General features: G+C 43.4%; 1 protein-coding gene across 1 annotated transcript in view; it reads right to left on the bottom strand.

Moving 5' to 3' along the window:
• snd1 (staphylococcal nuclease and tudor domain containing 1) overlaps window positions 1–11,939 on the bottom strand; it is a 164,660-nt gene extending 152,721 nt beyond the window's left edge. The window contains exons 1-8 of the mRNA XM_062382358.1: window positions 11,736–11,939; window positions 8,467–8,616; window positions 7,554–7,674; window positions 6,882–6,963; window positions 2,674–2,834; window positions 1,195–1,286; window positions 448–606; window positions 240–346 (exon numbers count right to left, since the gene is read on the bottom strand). Coding sequence (XP_062238342.1) covers window positions 240–346; window positions 448–606; window positions 1,195–1,286; window positions 2,674–2,834; window positions 6,882–6,963; window positions 7,554–7,674; window positions 8,467–8,616; window positions 11,736–11,810 — 947 coding nt within the window. The 5' untranslated portion in view covers window positions 11,811–11,939. The remainder of the gene's footprint in view (window positions 1–239; window positions 347–447; window positions 607–1,194; window positions 1,287–2,673; window positions 2,835–6,881; window positions 6,964–7,553; window positions 7,675–8,466; window positions 8,617–11,735) is intronic.
• Window positions 11,940–17,747: the final 5,808 nt, after the last annotated feature.

Genomic DNA, 17,747 nt, shown 5'->3' with positions numbered 1-17,747 from the left:
TTGTTCATTTCGAGTAGTGGTGGCATAAATCTGTCACTGCACATTGACTTTCTAATTTCCCACAAGTACTTCCAATATCTCAAGAATCTGCATGTTCTCTAAGTATTCATCAGATCTTGCCATTTCCAGAAGGTGAACTAATGTAAAATAGGCTTCTCAAATATTCTATAAAAAAAAAAGGGACCTAACAAAGATAAAGTTGTCAGTGAGCAGCTAATAGCTCTGCAGCAGCCACACACCGTTCAGCAGCTCGGAGTTTCTCGGCTCCCTGGGTGTAAACCGCCATGGACCAGTCCACGCAGCGGGCGAACCCTTCCTTCAGCAGGAGCTCTGTGATGTTCCCGTTCTGGAAGAAAAACAATGACAGGGACAGATATAAAAGATCAGTGGACAGGGGAAGAATTGAGGCCGAACAGCCACAGCCCATCGACGATTCCTGCCGCCTACCGGGTGAAGGATGGTGCCCAGAATGATCTGGTTGGGGCAGCTCTCCAGGATGATCTGAACGTCTCTCTGCAGGAGCCGGGACTCGGTGAAGAATCTGGCCTCTGCTGCGAACGGCTCTGGTGTCTCCCCGCCTTCCGGTTCCCGCCTGAACGAGGGACACTGGAGACAGAAGAGGTACACAAACATCAACACAATTAAACTTGTGCTGTGCCTCAATCAATCAGGTCTTTTTACAAGCATTGGTAAATACTAAATTGTGTCTTTAAACAGATTATGAGAACCACTGCAAGACTAGCATGCAATTTGTCAATTCCGTGGAGTCAACCCTTTGTTCTGAGGTTTTCATGCACACACTTTGCACTTTTGATATGATCTGCTCTTTCTTTGTACGGCCGTTATCCTCTTTTACGTGTCACTCGCTTTACATCCTATCTGTATTTTCTTTTTGAGCGTGGCAAATCGCCAGACAGATAAACACAACGGGCAAGCTTTTTGAACGATGAGGGAAAAGAACACCTTGAAATGGATTTAATATCTTCAAGTGGGAGATGAAACGGATTAGTTATCGTGAATGATCCATCGGCAGAGCCGGACTCGGTGAAAGAGACGGATGGGGGGGAATTTAGAGGGGGCGGACATGACACTGCGAGGACAAACACAGACTTAAAGAAGGGACGGTGCGTTCATTTGTGTTAACATCTTCTCGTTACTGAGGCCACTTGACTATAATCCAGTTCCGGTTGTTACCTTAACTCCAGACAGCATGACGGTGACCAGGTAGTGGTCGGGGAGCAGCAAGGCACGAACAACACTGCCGTCACGCACATGCTCGATGATGGCTGCAAGGGAGGAAGGACAACAGAATTAAGCAGTGATGGAGGCAGGAGAAGAAGAGCAGCAGAGAAATCAGGCTCTAATGTAACACTTGTTTATAAGTGCTATGGCAGAAAATGTCAGGCGGGGATTGAGAGATTAGGCGTCCGGGGTGAAACACAACAACACTTTCGGCAAATGTCAGACAGACCAGACTAATCATACCCAGAATGGATTTGTTCTAATGGTACTTGGACCTGGGAAGACTGTCAGAGCATGTGTTCTCTTTTCACATGTGGCTCGTTTGACTTCAAAAGAATAATACCTGTGATCGTCCGACTGAACAGTGACACTTGGGTGTTTTTTTTCCTAGAGGATCGTTTGCTGGTGCTTCTCAAAGTGGAGAATGTTACGCCCTCCTCGGGAGACTTTGTGATCCAATTCAACCAAGACGTCTCTTCAGCAAACACTCACTAGTCTGGGGCTACAAGGGGTCGCACCTGCATTCTTCATATAACACCTGAACCCGATTGGACGATGACAATCCAGTCACAAAGTAGAGACCAATCAGAGGTCAAACAAGTTACAGGACTTCATTTTCAACGTCACACTTTGGACTCATTTGTGAATATCACCTTGATAACATGAAAAACCTATTGACCCTAATTTCGATCCCAGGATAATACACTACTTATTCGACCGCCACCTGTCAAGCCCATTAAAGGTGAATTATTTTGGTGGCCTGTCACTTTAAGGTTCTGACAGTGTCATATGCAGCATATCAAAATTTGAGGCAGGGTCATTTCTCTTGAAAAGCTTCTGAGGTACGACATTGTATTTGTCCCTGAAAGCATATCACTCACCTGTTGCTTTCTGTGTACACCTCGTGTGTGTGCATGTGTGTGCGCTCGTGTGTGTGTCTGTGTGTGCGCCTGCATAGGCAGATGTGGGGGATATTGGTATTCAGCTTGTCACAGCCACTCACCGGACTTTTACAACCTCTTGGACTGAACTGCTGCCTTCAATTCCGAAAGAACCCTGATGGTCTCTCATGAATGGTAAGGACAAGGAATAAAGGAATGGAGAGAACCAAAACGACGCCCTGCCCTGTTCACTTTCCCATTCAATTAAAGGGTAGTGAAATGAGCTGAGCTCCTGTTAACGACGGTCATCTGGAAATTAATTGAGCGGCATGTTTCACCTCGGGTAGGTCAGAGATGAGGGACTGGGGGAATGAGCCAGCAAACGGAGATACACCCTGAGCCAGTACATCTCTGGAAGTTTAGAGTGAATAAACTTCAGGGAAATAACTGGATTTCTGAAATTTGGCTTTTATAGGAATTAGGCTTATGTAATATTGTGCCTGCTTTTATATAGGTGTTTTTGTTTTCAGTGTATATACCACTCCCTTACCGTTAATAGGTTTCTGGTGCAAGGAGTCGACGAAGTTGCGGGGATTCTCGATGGTGTATTTCATGTCCCGGATGGTGTGCAAGCCGCCGCCCTCGCTCCACTGGCCCTTCTTGGCAGACTTTGCCTGGTCCTCCAATTCACACAGTCTGGCCTGGTCTGGACTGTTCACACAAATGAAGAGGGGAAGTTAAAGACACAATAAAAGAAACTCTACGGTACGATGTTTTTCTCTCTACTTGCTCAGTGAATAGAAGTTTTGCTTCTGTTTTTCAACCAACTTATTCTTTTCAAGTTGAACATTTTATTGCAGCCGAGCGAAACTGAAACGGAAACTTAAACCACAGACGCTTTGGAAAACGAAAATGCCGTTAATGAACACAGCTGCACTGACGCTGCGCTAGTTCCAGTTGAATCGCCGCTCATAACGAGGTCACAGTTCTGTAACAGAGTCTCTGAGTGTCATAAAAGCGCCTTTAACAACCCACTCCAACAATAACACAGTTAGCTCGGCCTGTTAACAGGTTGCAGTTAATTTCACACCAGTCACAAAAGGGGATGTGCGCCGAGTCTAACGAGCAGAGGGGGTTTTGATTGCGGGGTCGCACCCCCTGTTAAGTTTAACATGCTCTGTTTCACATGGTCTACAGAAGCCCCTGTTCCAATACACAAATACAAGAATTACAACGTCTTGTGGGCAAAGCGAAACAAAAACATCTGTTGTGTTGGACTCGTCACGGTACGCAGAGTTACAGCAGCGGTCTGAGGTGTCAGGGGATCTAAACGTAAATGTACTTAAGTGCTCCTTAAAAAGAGCTGCAAGACTCCGGCTTTGTTGGACTAAGTGCTGCTCCTGAACAAACCACACTGCTGCTGGAGAGGCAAACCAGATAGATTATAACTGCTTAAAGAGATCCATCTCAGCGTTTGACGGCTCCTTCAAACAGGAAACCACGCGGCACCACAATCCGTCCACGCTGGCTCTGTGAACGGTGCCGCCTGATGCTTTACAAGGGCCCTTGTACAACTTGAATTATTCAGATCTTCAAATGGCCACCAGGCGTTTGTTTTAGCGAGAAGTGAATTCTACCCGCTTGATGTGGGGGGGAGGCGATGTTGACGCGAGATGTGGAAGTGATTGAAATGAATATTTCTACATCTGGCTGCCAAAAAATATGTTTTTACGCGTTGGTGATGCAACAAAGTGGGGCTCAATTAAAATGCCACACACTGATAAACTAGCTGCATTCAGAAATGCACTGAGGTCCAGACATTTTCACAGGGGCTGCATGTGAGAATGCAAATGTCAGAGTCAGTTGCTACATTAATTTTCCAGAAGTTTTCCCTCCAGTAAAATGTCCAGAGAATGAAACCAGCCCAGAGCGCGCAACTGGGAGTGATGGTGACACTAAAAAGAAACAATGCATGGAGAAGATGCCAAAGAAAGTGTAGGACAACAAAATCCAAAACCAGCGACGATATGCTGAAAACACAAAAACGCAATTTCCACAGTAGAATATATACATTGTGTTCTGCCTCCTGCATTTTCCTGTTGTCGTGAACACAATCTCCTGCTGCTTGAGTTCATGTCTGAAAACAGCAACACAAACGCACAACCTGCGTTACAGCCGTTTTCCCTGCTGGGCAAAAAATCTCCAAAATGGCCTCGAGCTCACCTTCCCCTTTATGCTGATTTAACTAATAAACACTTTCTTGCTTACGGAGCGACAATAGCCAAACTTTCTGTAAGAAGTCAATTGTGTTTAAGCTTCTTAGAATTTGAGTGCGAGACAATAACAGAGGGCTACAAGGAGCAGAGTGAGAGGTGCCAACAATGCAATCAAGGAAAGCAGACATTGTAAAGCCACGGAAATAAACGGAAAGAAACCCAGAAGCAGAGATTGATTTAGATATAGAAATAAATCCATGTGTGGAGGCAGATGATAGTGAACTTATCCATGTCTCCGAGCCGACTGGTTTCTTTCAATATGTCAGCAAATCCCTCCAACCGACGTAACTCGCTTCGATTCAAAACAGATATTGACGGGTAAGAAAGTGCAATAACTGGGCGAGACGAGGAGGAAGGAAACTTTACACTTCTCCTATATGCGAACACGCTGAAGGCTAAATCTTTCATCTGCATGGGGCTCCTGTGTTTATAGTCAAGCACTTGAAATAGATACAAAGTGTTGAACCGGTTTTACAACTCCTTGTTAACTTTGTACAGTGTGGAAATGGTGCAGGAAGTCCTGTACCCGTGTGGACCTGGACTGGAGAGGTTCCACCCCATGAGGGTCTTTCAGACACAAACTGCAGGCGCAATGTTGTTGACATTGTCTGGAGGTTGCCTTTCACAAATGAAGAATGCAGCAGGACATTGTTCGGGTCCGACACATTCACGACAACAGGAAAACGTTTGGGTGAAGGGTGGCACCAGGCGACCGGATCTGATGTGAGAACTCAGAGCACATCGACACTGGCATCGGCAGTTACACCTTTTCCTGCTGTGTTCTCACTCACTGACGTTTTCTGGACATTCCAGTAGGGAACTCAAAGTACAAAATGCTGACAGTGTGCCGAGCAACTGAGTCAGACGTTTGCGTTCTCACATTTAGCCCCGTCCGGAAATGTCCAGACTTCTCTGAAAGCAGTCTAGTGAGCGGCAATGCCCAAACGAGAGCAGCTTATCCCTCGAGACGTCTACACCTCTATATCAGCACTTCTCTGGATTAAAATGGCTCCAACGGTGGAGTTAGAGAGCACAGTTCAAGTCCATGTAAATGTGTCTCCTCTGTTGAAACCCGGCTGTCTGTGATTTTTGTCGAATTCGTCAAAGGAAAAGTGGCATCCGACAATTTTTCAGAGTTTAACCCCCATCAGTGGAGTTCTCTGATTGAAAAGCAGTCTGATTAACAGACTCCAGGTCAGGGACAAAGTCAGAAGACTGATGAATGTAAAAATCTGTCTTTTCACTTCTTCCCGAGACAGAAGAAAAATCACAATTCTTTCAAACTTCACGTCGCCTAGAAACTGTGGCTTATTGCAGCTGAGTAGCAAGAGATCAAATGCTTTCAAAGTGTAACGTTGAAGTCAAGATTTGTGAGTCACTTCCTGTTTGTTCCTGTTTTTGCTCTAAAAAAAAAATCCAACGGGAACCAGCCCAGAAACATCTGGGCCTCAGCCTGCCCTGCTACACAGCTCAACAATGACCCCGGCTCTTTAACGCGTCGGTGGGCTGACCGCTTTCCCAGAGTCGGCGTCCGTTTCGGAGCACGTGTTTAACGGCACTTTCCGAAGCCATCATCGTTATCGTCGCCCCCGTAATTATCACCACATTACAGTAGGGGGGGGATCAGCGTGGCCAGTCACGAGGGGTAATGATATTGGAGGCTTGGAATCGTTGGGGGACAAACTGCTGCCTGAAGTCCTCACTGAGTAATGGGCCTCCCCCCTTTGACTAAATGATGCCCACTTACTCTTAAAGCATCGTTTACATTAGCACTTGTTCTGGGCCGGTGCACAGGATGCTCGAGATGGGCCATTAGTGGCACAGTATTCCCATTGTCTCTGTTCACGTTGGAGGATACAAATGTAGCAGCACGAGTAAAATTGCTTGTAATGTGTGTAATGTGCAAACGCTGCCACTGGGGGGGCTATGCAGCACTTATAGAGTCGTATAGAGCGCTGGGTGTGCGAGCGTATTCAGGGGATTAGCTCTTAAGGGCAATGTGGCAGATGAGTGCTTCAGAGGGACCTTGTTGTTGTAGCGGCAGCAGCAGCAGCAGGGTAATACTGCCCCCATCTGGGACACATGGGCTTTATCTCAATTCTCTACAGTGCCCCAGCTGAAAACATATATTATCTCCCGCAACAGCTTATTAAGTGTTGTGCTGCTGTAAGCTTGTGCAGGCAGGAGATTAGATCAAGTTGCTGACAGTGATTTCCTCCTAATTTCTGAGGAAACAAAACAAGCTTTGACGTCAAAATGAATTCAAACCCCACGGACTAAGTCATGTCAACTGTGTTATTATAGCATTAAAACAAACCTTATGCAAACCTCAAAAACTGATTTCTGACAACAAGATCTCCCAAGTCAGCACAATTTTGTTCTAATCTCTAAAGGGTCATAATATTGGTGTACTTCAGTCGGCATGTGAAGCCTTTCAACAGATAGAAGCAGAGAGCATGAAGCTCAGACAAAGACAACTCACTTGTTCCCTCTGATTCCTTCCCTGCGGACTGTGGCGAGGCCCTCGTTCACCAAAGACTCAGCGAGGTTCTCGCCTGTTGTGTCTAAAATGAGAGGGCAGAGGAAAGGAGTCATTTTATCATCATTTCATTTTAAGGTGTATTATTACCATATTAACAATACGGTTAGAATTACACGGCAGGTTCTTCAGGTCAGCTAATTTGCCAGGAAGAAGCTAATCATGAAATCATGATAGTAATCTCAAAACCCAGAATTCTGCAAATGTTACATATTATTTCCCCGTTGCAAGAAAGTTGAAGTCAGTAATACTAACATTGGCACTGACTAACACTAATAAAGGAAACACAACATCTGTATTTCTCATCCATAATGTTTGTGGACATACGTCAGGGCCAGTTTTTGAGTTTAGAAGGTTCAATGGACTAGTGTGAGGAAACCTGACCCGAGAGTGTCTAGGTCGCACTGGGTTCAGACAAAACCTTTGAAATAAATGTCAGGTCACGTTAATCACTGGGTCAGGTGCAAAGCAAGCAATAACCAAGGACCTTGGCTACAGGGTAACACAAACTCAGGGCAGCTTATTTACTGGGGGTCGGGTTTCGGACCCATAAAGCAGACCAGTCAAGTTCAGGTCAGGCTCAGACAGAGAAATGCAACCCGACAGTGGACTCACCTCTCCCCAGGTAGACCATGCCGTACTCTCTGCCCTGTGCGGTCTTGATTTCCACTGTGAAGCAAACTTCTTTGCCGATAAGCTTCTTCCGCAGGAACTCTCTGGCTTGAAAGGCCCACGGCTGCAACACAGACAGGAATATTAATGCAGACTCCCACATCATGATCCCATCAGGAGTTAATGGTGCAGTTTGACTCATCAGCAGCAGCAGAATTAAACAACTAAGCAGAGACATATTGCTGTTGTGAAAAATGCAATCCTTCATTTCAGATGTGTATTGTGCGTGGTGAAAAAAAACAAGTTTCGTTTAATGCGATAATTAGCAGCGTGATGATCATGTTGGGGAAAAGCTTGAGTGCTTTTTCACTGTGATATTATCACCGTCAAAGCAGAGTATTCCTGTCAGCTGGTTTAAATGGAATTATCTTTCTTTTTTCATCTGATAAAAATAAAGAGCCGTTACCATCTGTCAAAGCCTAATTGGAAAAAGTATTCAAAAACATAAACAGCAGACAGTCAAGTCGTGCAGATGTTAATCAATCCCCCCCCAAAAAAGGAGATAAGTCACATTTGGCTGCCTTGAATAAACTGATAAGAAAATGTCAAATTACAAGAGCGATATCTCAAAGCCTCAAGTTGAACTGAGAGCCGACGTGTTTATCTTAAGGCTTCATAGTTAATCAAACAAACATGGTCTGAATACAAATTCATGCTTAATTATGGTACAACTGCTCAATTAAAGAGGATAGAAGAGTCAGGTGACAGTAAAAAACGAGGACGTACACATCAGCATTCACCACCACATTGGCAATATCAGAGTGTGCTGGGGGGGGGGGGGGTCGCTACTTAGTAGGACCTTGTTCTGCCTTTGCCAAACACACAAATATAAACAAACAAACAGAAAGGGACTCACCTCATCGGGAGTGTCCTTGGTGTCGGGCTGGCCCTGAGCGGCTCGGCGGGCCATGGGCCCCGCTCGGATATTGCTGAGATTGATCTGCCGCTCCGGGGGTGGGCCGCCTCGAGGCTGGCCCCGCACGATGATAGCACAGCCCGACAAGACCTGGAGAGAGGACAAGAGGAAAAACTTGTCAGCTGGAGGAGATCCTAGCCTGAGTTTCAAATCAGCAAAATGTGGGTCATATCTTTAAACACAAAAATGATTATGCAATACACCAGGAGCAGATACACGACCACAACACCTCTCCTGTGTTAGAGGGGGAAGCCAGAGGTGGCTTTCAGTTTTTATCTTCTCGGAGAACACACACCCACACACTCTGGGGCATTTAGTAAAGTGTTATATCTGCATTTACATTGTGACAAGAGTCAGTCTGGTAAGCACGGAGGGTGGATCCTGCTGGATTGATCTGAATCTGGTGTAACACAAACAAGCCCAGCAGGAAAATAAATAGGTAAATATAGAGAGGATCACTGTAAGCCCCTAACTCCTGTGTGGATGTTAGCTTCAAATTAGCTGAGGCTTTGAGGGCGGAGCAGGAAAACAGCTCGAAACTCTTACAGCCGTGGAGACGGAAACAAACTTCAGCCAGACGTTGCTGTGGTGACAGTCTGTCATTCAAACGCGATCACGCCAACTGATAGCACCGCTAAATACAACACACAAAAAAGAATAGATAACCTACTCTTGGGTTTGACAACCGTGGCATTTACACGAATCTGAGCAAACACCGTTTATCTGCGGACTCTCCAGAGTGTCTGCCGGGAGCATCACTGAGGGCTGTTGATCTAAGATGTGGACAAGATAAACTCCTCCATCATATCAGCACCGTTACCCACTGACTGACTGGGTTCCCACTAGTGTAGAGCTCAGCAGGAAGGCTCCTGGGTCTTTTAAATGCCAACTAGGCATGGGAAAAGAAAAAGAGGCGCTACCCCTCCTTTCTGTGTTGACAAAACGGCCACGTTCAACTTGGAATGTACCACAAGGCCTTGCAGGACACCATGCTCACGTTTCTCGAGGCACACACATGACTGAATTGGATGTGGGTTCTACTACCTTACAAGATTATTTACATTGTGTGAAAAATCATTTAAAATCCTGGAGAAAGCAAAGATTCAATCTGCAAAATCATATTAAACTCTGACTTCAGTGCACTAAAGATACGCTTTTAATGATCTTCACAAAACCCCCTCAGCTCCTTTGGTGATAAACCCACAAGAGAGTAACCTATTCTCACGCACACATCTTTCTCCAGGGAGGACACCGATGTCAACCTGTTTACAGCAGCTCGCACACTTCTAAAAACAGCCCATCTTCAAATGCCTGGAGACGAGTGTGGTTGGGTGGGTTGAGTAGGTTCTCTGGTGAGGTGCACGAGAGACACAATGTAACAGGACTGAGGCCCCCACATCGATATTTAAGATTCAGGACTGATTTCCCCCGCTGAGTGAAGGTTGTGAGTTATAACTCTTCTTTAGGAGCATAGATTTCAAATCTGAGGTCGATCAATTCTGTGTTATTCCTCCTCACTTTGCTGATTGATTGATTTATTGATTGGACTTTTGTGATATTGCTTTTGATGAAATTTACTTTGTGGTAAAGGTTGACATTGTTGTTGGATCCCTATGTGTAAAACCAGATATCTGCTTTAAATCTGTTTGTTTCAATGTGTTAAACTGGGATTTAAAAATTATGTTAAAGCCTTATTTAATCAAATCAGTTCATAGACAAATCTGATTCTACAAACAGAAAATACAGGTTCCCTGTGTCAACTATGATCAGTGGAGTTCCCTGAAGGCAACTTTAACAACTCCTCAGATATGACGAAATATGAGCGTCCGACACATTTACCATATCATAAGTTAATGCTTAAGCTTATCTATATTTGATTTGTGTTTTGATATCTCTAGTCTTGTATTTTTAGTATCACTCTTGTAATGTTCTAAATACACGTAGGTCTGCTGAACCACATTATTAGAGGCTGTTAGTCTAATGCTCAACTTTGTATAGCTTCAGTTATTTATCTTTAAATCTGTGTGTATATATTTTTGGCTTCAATACTCTGTCTTTCAGTCACCTCGTACTTAAACGCTTTGTATTGTCAGTATCTCCATTAGCAAATTACTTCTTTAAAGTGACAGCTTGGGGTCGTCCCATGTCAGACAGTGGGGGGGAAACTTCCACAGGTTAAAGAAGGTAACCATTCAGATGCATACAACATAGACCAGTGTGTGTGCTTGCTCTTTTTGGGAGGGTAAGGATGACCTTTCCCTGGGGTCTGATCGAGTTTGGCTGGAGGGAAGGTGAAGTAACAGGAGCAGCGGCTGCAGCCCAGCCAACACGAGTGGGAGATTATAGGGGGGGAAAGAGAGCTGGGAGCTACGTGTCAGTTTCCTGTGGTCGCTCTGCACACAGAGGAAACCCAGCCAGCGACTGGGAAGCTCTGACACACATCAACCAGCTCCACCATGACACACTGGACTTCCACGATTTCATAAAACACAACAACCAGCGTTTTAAATAAGTTCCAACGGGGGGGGGGACTCCAGGAGGGGGATAAAAGAATACAGTGTTAGCTTTCAGGCTAGGTGGCTAAGCGCTGATTTGCAACACGCTTTAAATCAAGTCAATGATTTGACTGATTCCGTTTTGTGTGAACGTTGTAAAAATCAAATAAGCTCCGCGACGCCTCAGACGCAAAAACTTTGTTCAATCAAGTTGCAGAAGAAGTGGCCGCTAACAGCTAGTTAGCATGCTAGCCTGGGAACCTGAACATCTGTTGACGTTGCACTAGCCGAGTCCCTGCCTGACATGAGTGTCCGGCTAGTTTGAACAGTTTGTAAATGGGAATAAAGTGGCTCTGGGAACACTGGGCTCATCGGACTTCCTGTCAAACTGTCAGTTTAGGTTGCCACTGGCAGGATATCAGGATAGCTCACGTGTGCTAATGTCAATCCAGCTCATTAGCAGGGGAGCTACGTGAGTAGCAGGCTAGCTAGCCCGGGGTTAGCCGACATGCTGCCGGGTGAGCTGACCGTTCACTGACATTTGTTCGAGACCCGGTGTCAACACCTGCTTTCAGCACAAAAGTGGATTTAAATCGCCACGTTAGCTCAGGGGAAGTTACTTTAGCCTCCATTGCTCCCCTACCCCCACAACCCCCCAGGCTAACGAAGCTAACTGACTGTGTGTCCCCCCACTACATGCTCAGGGTTTCCTACCATCTTCACGATCCCCCGCTGCAGATGAGCAGACGGAGAGGGGGCCGCCTGAGCTGGTGCCGAAACAGATGCCATGTCCGCCGGGTAGAGGAGTAACGCCGTTGAGGGGGTGTCCAGGTGAGGGAGCAGGGACCCTGAAGTGAGTGACTGTTCTACGGGAAGCCGAGGGGGAAAAAGGGCTGAGCACCGATCAACACACACGTTATACCGGAAACACGCTCTGCCATGCGTACACACAGCAGTGCGAGCGCTTCCGGGTCCGAGGGGCCGAAATGAATGGGAGTGAACGGCGCCGCTTCACGAGCGCGTAGGAAAATTGAAATAAAGACTTCCGGAGCAGGAGCTGCGACACGTCAGCATAGCGTTAACCCGGCTCCCGCTGCCTTCACTGCCCCTCGGAAACCTGGGCTTCACACCAGAGTAGATTCTTAATGACTGTGATCTGCAGAACCTGCCTGGGAATGAACTGCTTTTTAAGATTTTTTAAGTTTTAGAGTAATTCAGTGACACTTGGCGTCATTACTACAATCACTAGTCAGAACTAACTGTTGATAGTTAATTCGGCTAATACATTTTAAGAAATGTAAACAAATAAGGGCTTTGCACTCCTAGAAATTGTATTATTATTATTATTATTATACATGTATTATATATAGAGATAATATATTATGTTATACATTGTGGAATTATATTTATTATTGTTATTATTCTGGGGTTGGAAGTAAACAAAAGTAAAAGTAATAATACTAAAAAATATTTGAGTTACATTCATTTGAAAATTTGAGTTGAATTGATTTAAATATTTGAGTTAAATTAACAAATATTTGAGTGAAATTTATTTGAAAAGTTTTGTTTAATTTGCTTTTTGTTTGCATACCAGGTTTCAAACAAGCACCTTCTGTAAATAATGGTGAGGTTGAGCTGAAGCAGGTGTTTAAAGAGGTAAACTCATTTTTGACAAAGAAAAGCAGATTCTGTGTGGGAAAAACAATCAATGGTGTGTGTGTGTGTGTGTGTGTGTGTGTGTGTGTGTGTGTGTGTGTGTGTGTGTGTGTGTGTGTGTGTGTGTTTGTGTGTGTCTCCGTCAGATAACACCATCTCTCGTGGAGAGTAAAGGGATTTATCCGGCATCCTTGACAAAGAGAAGCTACGAGGGGATCTCTCTGGATGCTACAAGGCTACAAGACTCGTTTTAGCCAGAAAGTGCAATTTCGGGCCCAGATTTCCATAATGAAAGGTGTATATAATGTATGTGTTCGATAATTTTATAAAATGTACATTTTTTATTGTATTATTTATTATGCAGTATCACATAAATTCCCTCAAAATTGTGACAAAGTATAAATTTGGTATGAGTCTCGATAAATAAATACATTTATGACAAATATGTGATTCAGGGCTTATAGAGCAGAGACCATGTGTAAAGTTGTTTCATGATATAATCATAATGTTGTTTGAAGTAAATAAGAACTAAAAAAGAATGTTCACAATGTTTAACATTTTATTGCTTTTTCTATTTTCTTAGTTTTGCTCATTTTTTACCTACTATTTAATTAAATGCGTCTACCCCATTCTCCTGCATAATTATCATTCACATTCAAAAGACAAAGGTTCCTTCATTTAATTGCAGGACTAACTTCGTTTTATGTCCATTAAATTGTGTGGGTTGTCACATCTGTGCCATCATGAAGGGGTTTACGTCTTCAACAGGGTTTCCATGGTAACAGCAAGTGCAGTTTAAAATAGATGGAGGGTTCCTCTGGTAAAAGTTTTTATGAATTTTTCTGAACGAGCTCTTGCACTTGTCGTGACCCCAACACAAACTCCTGCCCCACAAAACATCACTTGCTGTTGCCATGGTAACACTGTTTATGACCCGCCCCCTTCATGATGACAGACTTTGTTTTGATCATCCAACAATCATACATCAGATGAGAAATGAAAATGTTTTGCTTGTTCTGCAGCTCCCACGTGTGACTGTGGGTAGAACTGTGAGTGGGAAACAGTCAGAGAACATTAAGGCTCTGGGGACCTTCTCTTAATATTTGCAAAACCTTGTAATGTTTTCGTGGATCGTGAATCTTTTAATGCTCAGACGTGAATTCCCAAAAGGAGCAACTCGTAATGACCTCCATTAACTGTGTGTGAGAGAAAGAGAGAGATAGAGAGAGAGAGAGAGAGAGAGAGAGAGAGAGAGAGAGAGAGAGAATACACACACGAGGACAAAAGTAATTTTCCTCTTGAATTTATCCATGTGATACTGAAATTCTCCACATGCCTAACATCTCCTGTGTATTCCAGTAGGTATATTATTGTGTTTTATTGTTATAAATAAACCCCCCAATCCCCCTCCACCATCTCTTTATATATTCATTCTCCAACTTATAACGGTTTTCTTTTATAAGTACATAATCTGTATCACATGAGTGGAATTTAAATGTGAGGCAATATCGCCCTCTGGGTGTCATATCACACTGGAAGAGTTACGTGACTTGACATTTGGACTTGTTTTGTATGTTTTATAGGTTCGGATGCAACCAGTCAGTGGTTGTGATGTGGATTTTGATTTGATTGTCAACAATTAAACATCACCCATATATTTAATATTATTATAACGTATACCTATGAACCATAATTAAAATGGAAAATGATCGGACATCCCTGGATTTAATTAAACAGTATTGAAGATGAAGTAGCTCCTCACAGGAGAGAGGCTGGCATCATGATCTCACCTGATGGTGAAACCAGAAAGAAAGATGGTAATTCACATTAAATACACAACCAGGTGACTGTCTGACTGGAGAAAAGAATAAATTAAAAGATCTTTAACCTTTCTCACAATGATTGCTCACTGAAGAGCTCTTAGCACTAGTACAAGGTTTTATAGCATACATCTTACATAATTCTATTGAGAAAAAAATGTGGGGGTAAAAATATCTATGCAATATAATCCTAAATTAACACAAAAGATAATCATGCATGAGCAGGACCCAAAACTCCCTGAGCTGCATCACATTAAACTGTTCCTCTTCAGGTGGATCTATTCACAGACTATAAAGGTTCCTTTTTTAATATCAAATCGCTGTAAAAAATCTGTGATCTACATTTGATGATTTCTCTATACATGGATCATGTGCATCATAGCAGCAACACAAATACGCAATGGATGATTCTTGTACAAAAGGAACGTTACAATTAAGGAGAGGAACTTTCACCACTCGGATTTTTCCTTACATCGTGGTGCGTAAAGTCTGACAAGAAAAATGTGTTTAGTTCTTAACTACATCTTCCTCCTCAACAAAATCCAACAACGCATCTGAAAGCAGGAACATCACAGGCCTAATTTGCATTGAATGCGTCTACACCTGTTTGGCATCTTTCATCTGAGAGTCGGTGCGCAGCAGCATAAACGAGGATTCACGCAAACTTTCATTTTATAAGCAAGATGAACGACGAGGAACGTTTTCGTGTGTAATGTTAAACTCACGTATATTTACAAGAAATCTGGCGATTAACAACATTTGAGGACAGATAGAAATTAAATTATAAAGCTTTTTTTAACGTTTATAAGACTTGTATCGATGGTTCAAGACGATATTGTAAAATTTGGTTATGTTGGACATTAAGTATGTTAATCACATCCATCTATATTAAATAATAAATGATCAAATTCTGAATTCTTAGTTTTTATTTTAGGTAAATAAAGTGAAAACTTACACCAGTTATATTCAGATTTACAGGTGTAGATAAAGTAAGACACGTTTAAAAACTAATTGTGTGTTTGGACAGACGATAGTTGTGGGGCAGCTTCCTGTTGAAATCGGCACATTGGACCTCGGTCACTAGAATGATTAGAAATATCTCTATATAATAAAATAATAAAACATTCGTGTGCTTAAATAGAAAAAGAAAAACGTTCACTAGACAAAAAATAGAAAATAGAATATTTGCTGGCTCGTTACAAGAAGGAGAAAAGTACAAGGCACCACAAAGGCAGCTCCGTTGCGCACAAGGCAGCTCGGTGCGCAACGGAGAGGTTTTGGAAACGTTTTTACGCGGCTGAATTATTCTGCATTTTAACACTTCAGGACAGATTATAACGCGGGTACGGGTAATTTATACCCAAAGCAAACACACAGGATTCGTAATTACAAAGCACGGTTTGTTCTGAGACAGGATTTTAGCTTCTTAATCTCCCGCCCCCTCCTTTTGGCGAGCCCACATGAACATTTACGCACCACGAATATGCGGCGCTGTCTCAACAGCACAACCAAAGTACTTTAATCCACCTCGTTTGGCACACGCTGTACGTGCAATAAACGACTATAAATCAATGAGCACGTAAACTGCCCCGTAATAAATTATAAAAAGCTCGTCTTATTTGTCCTTTGACTCGGTTGGCAAGGAGACGATGGTGTCCAAAAATGGCTGTCCTCTATCTACCCTGGCTGATTGTACACACAGAGTATTATTGTCCTCCCACTCATGGTTAATGTATAATTTCGGCCATATGGCATTTTAAAATGTGGGCCTTTATTTCGGTGGCACTTCGATCTGTGTGGACCCAACTAATGATATTCAATTAGTCATTAAACAGACCAAAGGACGAGGCTCGTGTGGGGTTTTCACATGGGCTAATATTTGCTCGTCAAATATTTCCCTTCGAAACGTTTACAACGCATTTTTATCTGCTGGCTGCCCAGGGAACATCTGTGAGGGTTATTTTAGCCTCCCTCTCTTGGACACGCCAGGTCCCCCAATTGGCCACATCCGTGCGCCCATGCACGAGTCTATTTGTTCACGTTTTGAAAGAAAATGTAATAAAGGGAGAGAGCGCGATGGATTTATGATTTATCAAAAGCACTTTACCATATGGCAGTCGTCATTGGAGCAGATTTCCAAATGTTTGCTTTATGGAAGTGGAGCAGAGAGGCTTTTTAATCGGTGCCACTTCACCTGGGAGAGGATGCTGGAGTCACGTGACCACCATGCCCCCCACCCCCCACCCCCACCCCTGAAGGATGGGGAACAAAGCAAATTGGATTATTCATGTTTTTCGAACATTTTGAAATGTTGACTATCCTTGTGGCAGGACAACACGCTCAGAAGCAGAGAACTTGAGGACTGGATTGGGCACTGAATGTTTTCCATCCCCAATATTGGCCTGGCTGAGAGTGGAGGCAGCCTCTGCGCAAAAGGAAACGAGCCTGGATTCCCTAACGTCATTATTACAGTCATGCCATGCAGATTACAGCAAAGCAGAGACATTTGATTTACTTGGGACACAATCTATATGAATTCAGAAGTGGAAATATGTATGTTATGGCACTGAGGAAATGTGCCAAAGCCTAAAAACTCTGATCAGGTGCCACAAATTCGACTATCTGGTGCAGCATCTGAATTTGTCTACAAAACAAGACAGTGCAAAGATAAGGAAAACATTTCTTATTAATAGACACAATTAATCTTATTTGACCTTAGAAATCGAATTCATTCATTTCAGAGAGAGCATGAATTATATTATTTCTGATTTATTCTATTACTTAATATTACTTGGAGACCACTTCCATGCTGGACTTGATTTTAAGTTCAACCAGTTTCTCTCTGCATCATGAATCTCCACGACTCAGTCTCATCCTCGCTCAAATCAAACTGCTGCACTTGCTTTTGGAAATTTCCTGGAAGAAATAAAAAAGTGGATTGAAAACTGGCACATTGGTTCACATGTATGTTATTCTTATTTATTAACGAAAATCCATTTGGGGTCTATATCAGGATGTTAAGCAGGTGTTTGTGCACATTCACTTCCAGGCATTGTTGACACTTCTGGTAACAGGTCGCCGCGTCAGGCTGAGCTCCGCGGGCCTATAAATGTCTGCGGCAGCGCGTCAGTCCTTCATTGTCAGTCAGCGGAGGCGCACGGACTTCCCAGGGATCGTCTTCACTTTTAAGAGTTTAATTTGTATTTTTTGTGATCATCTTTATCAGCCAGGCTGCAGGGAGCGAGTGGAG

This window comes from Platichthys flesus, chromosome 23 (genome assembly GCF_949316205.1).
Source record: "Platichthys flesus chromosome 23, fPlaFle2.1, whole genome shotgun sequence".
NCBI lineage: Eukaryota > Metazoa > Chordata > Actinopteri > Pleuronectiformes > Pleuronectidae > Platichthys > Platichthys flesus.
The sequence above is the reverse complement of the archived record's forward strand: the minus strand, read 5'-3'. Positions and strand labels throughout refer to the sequence as shown.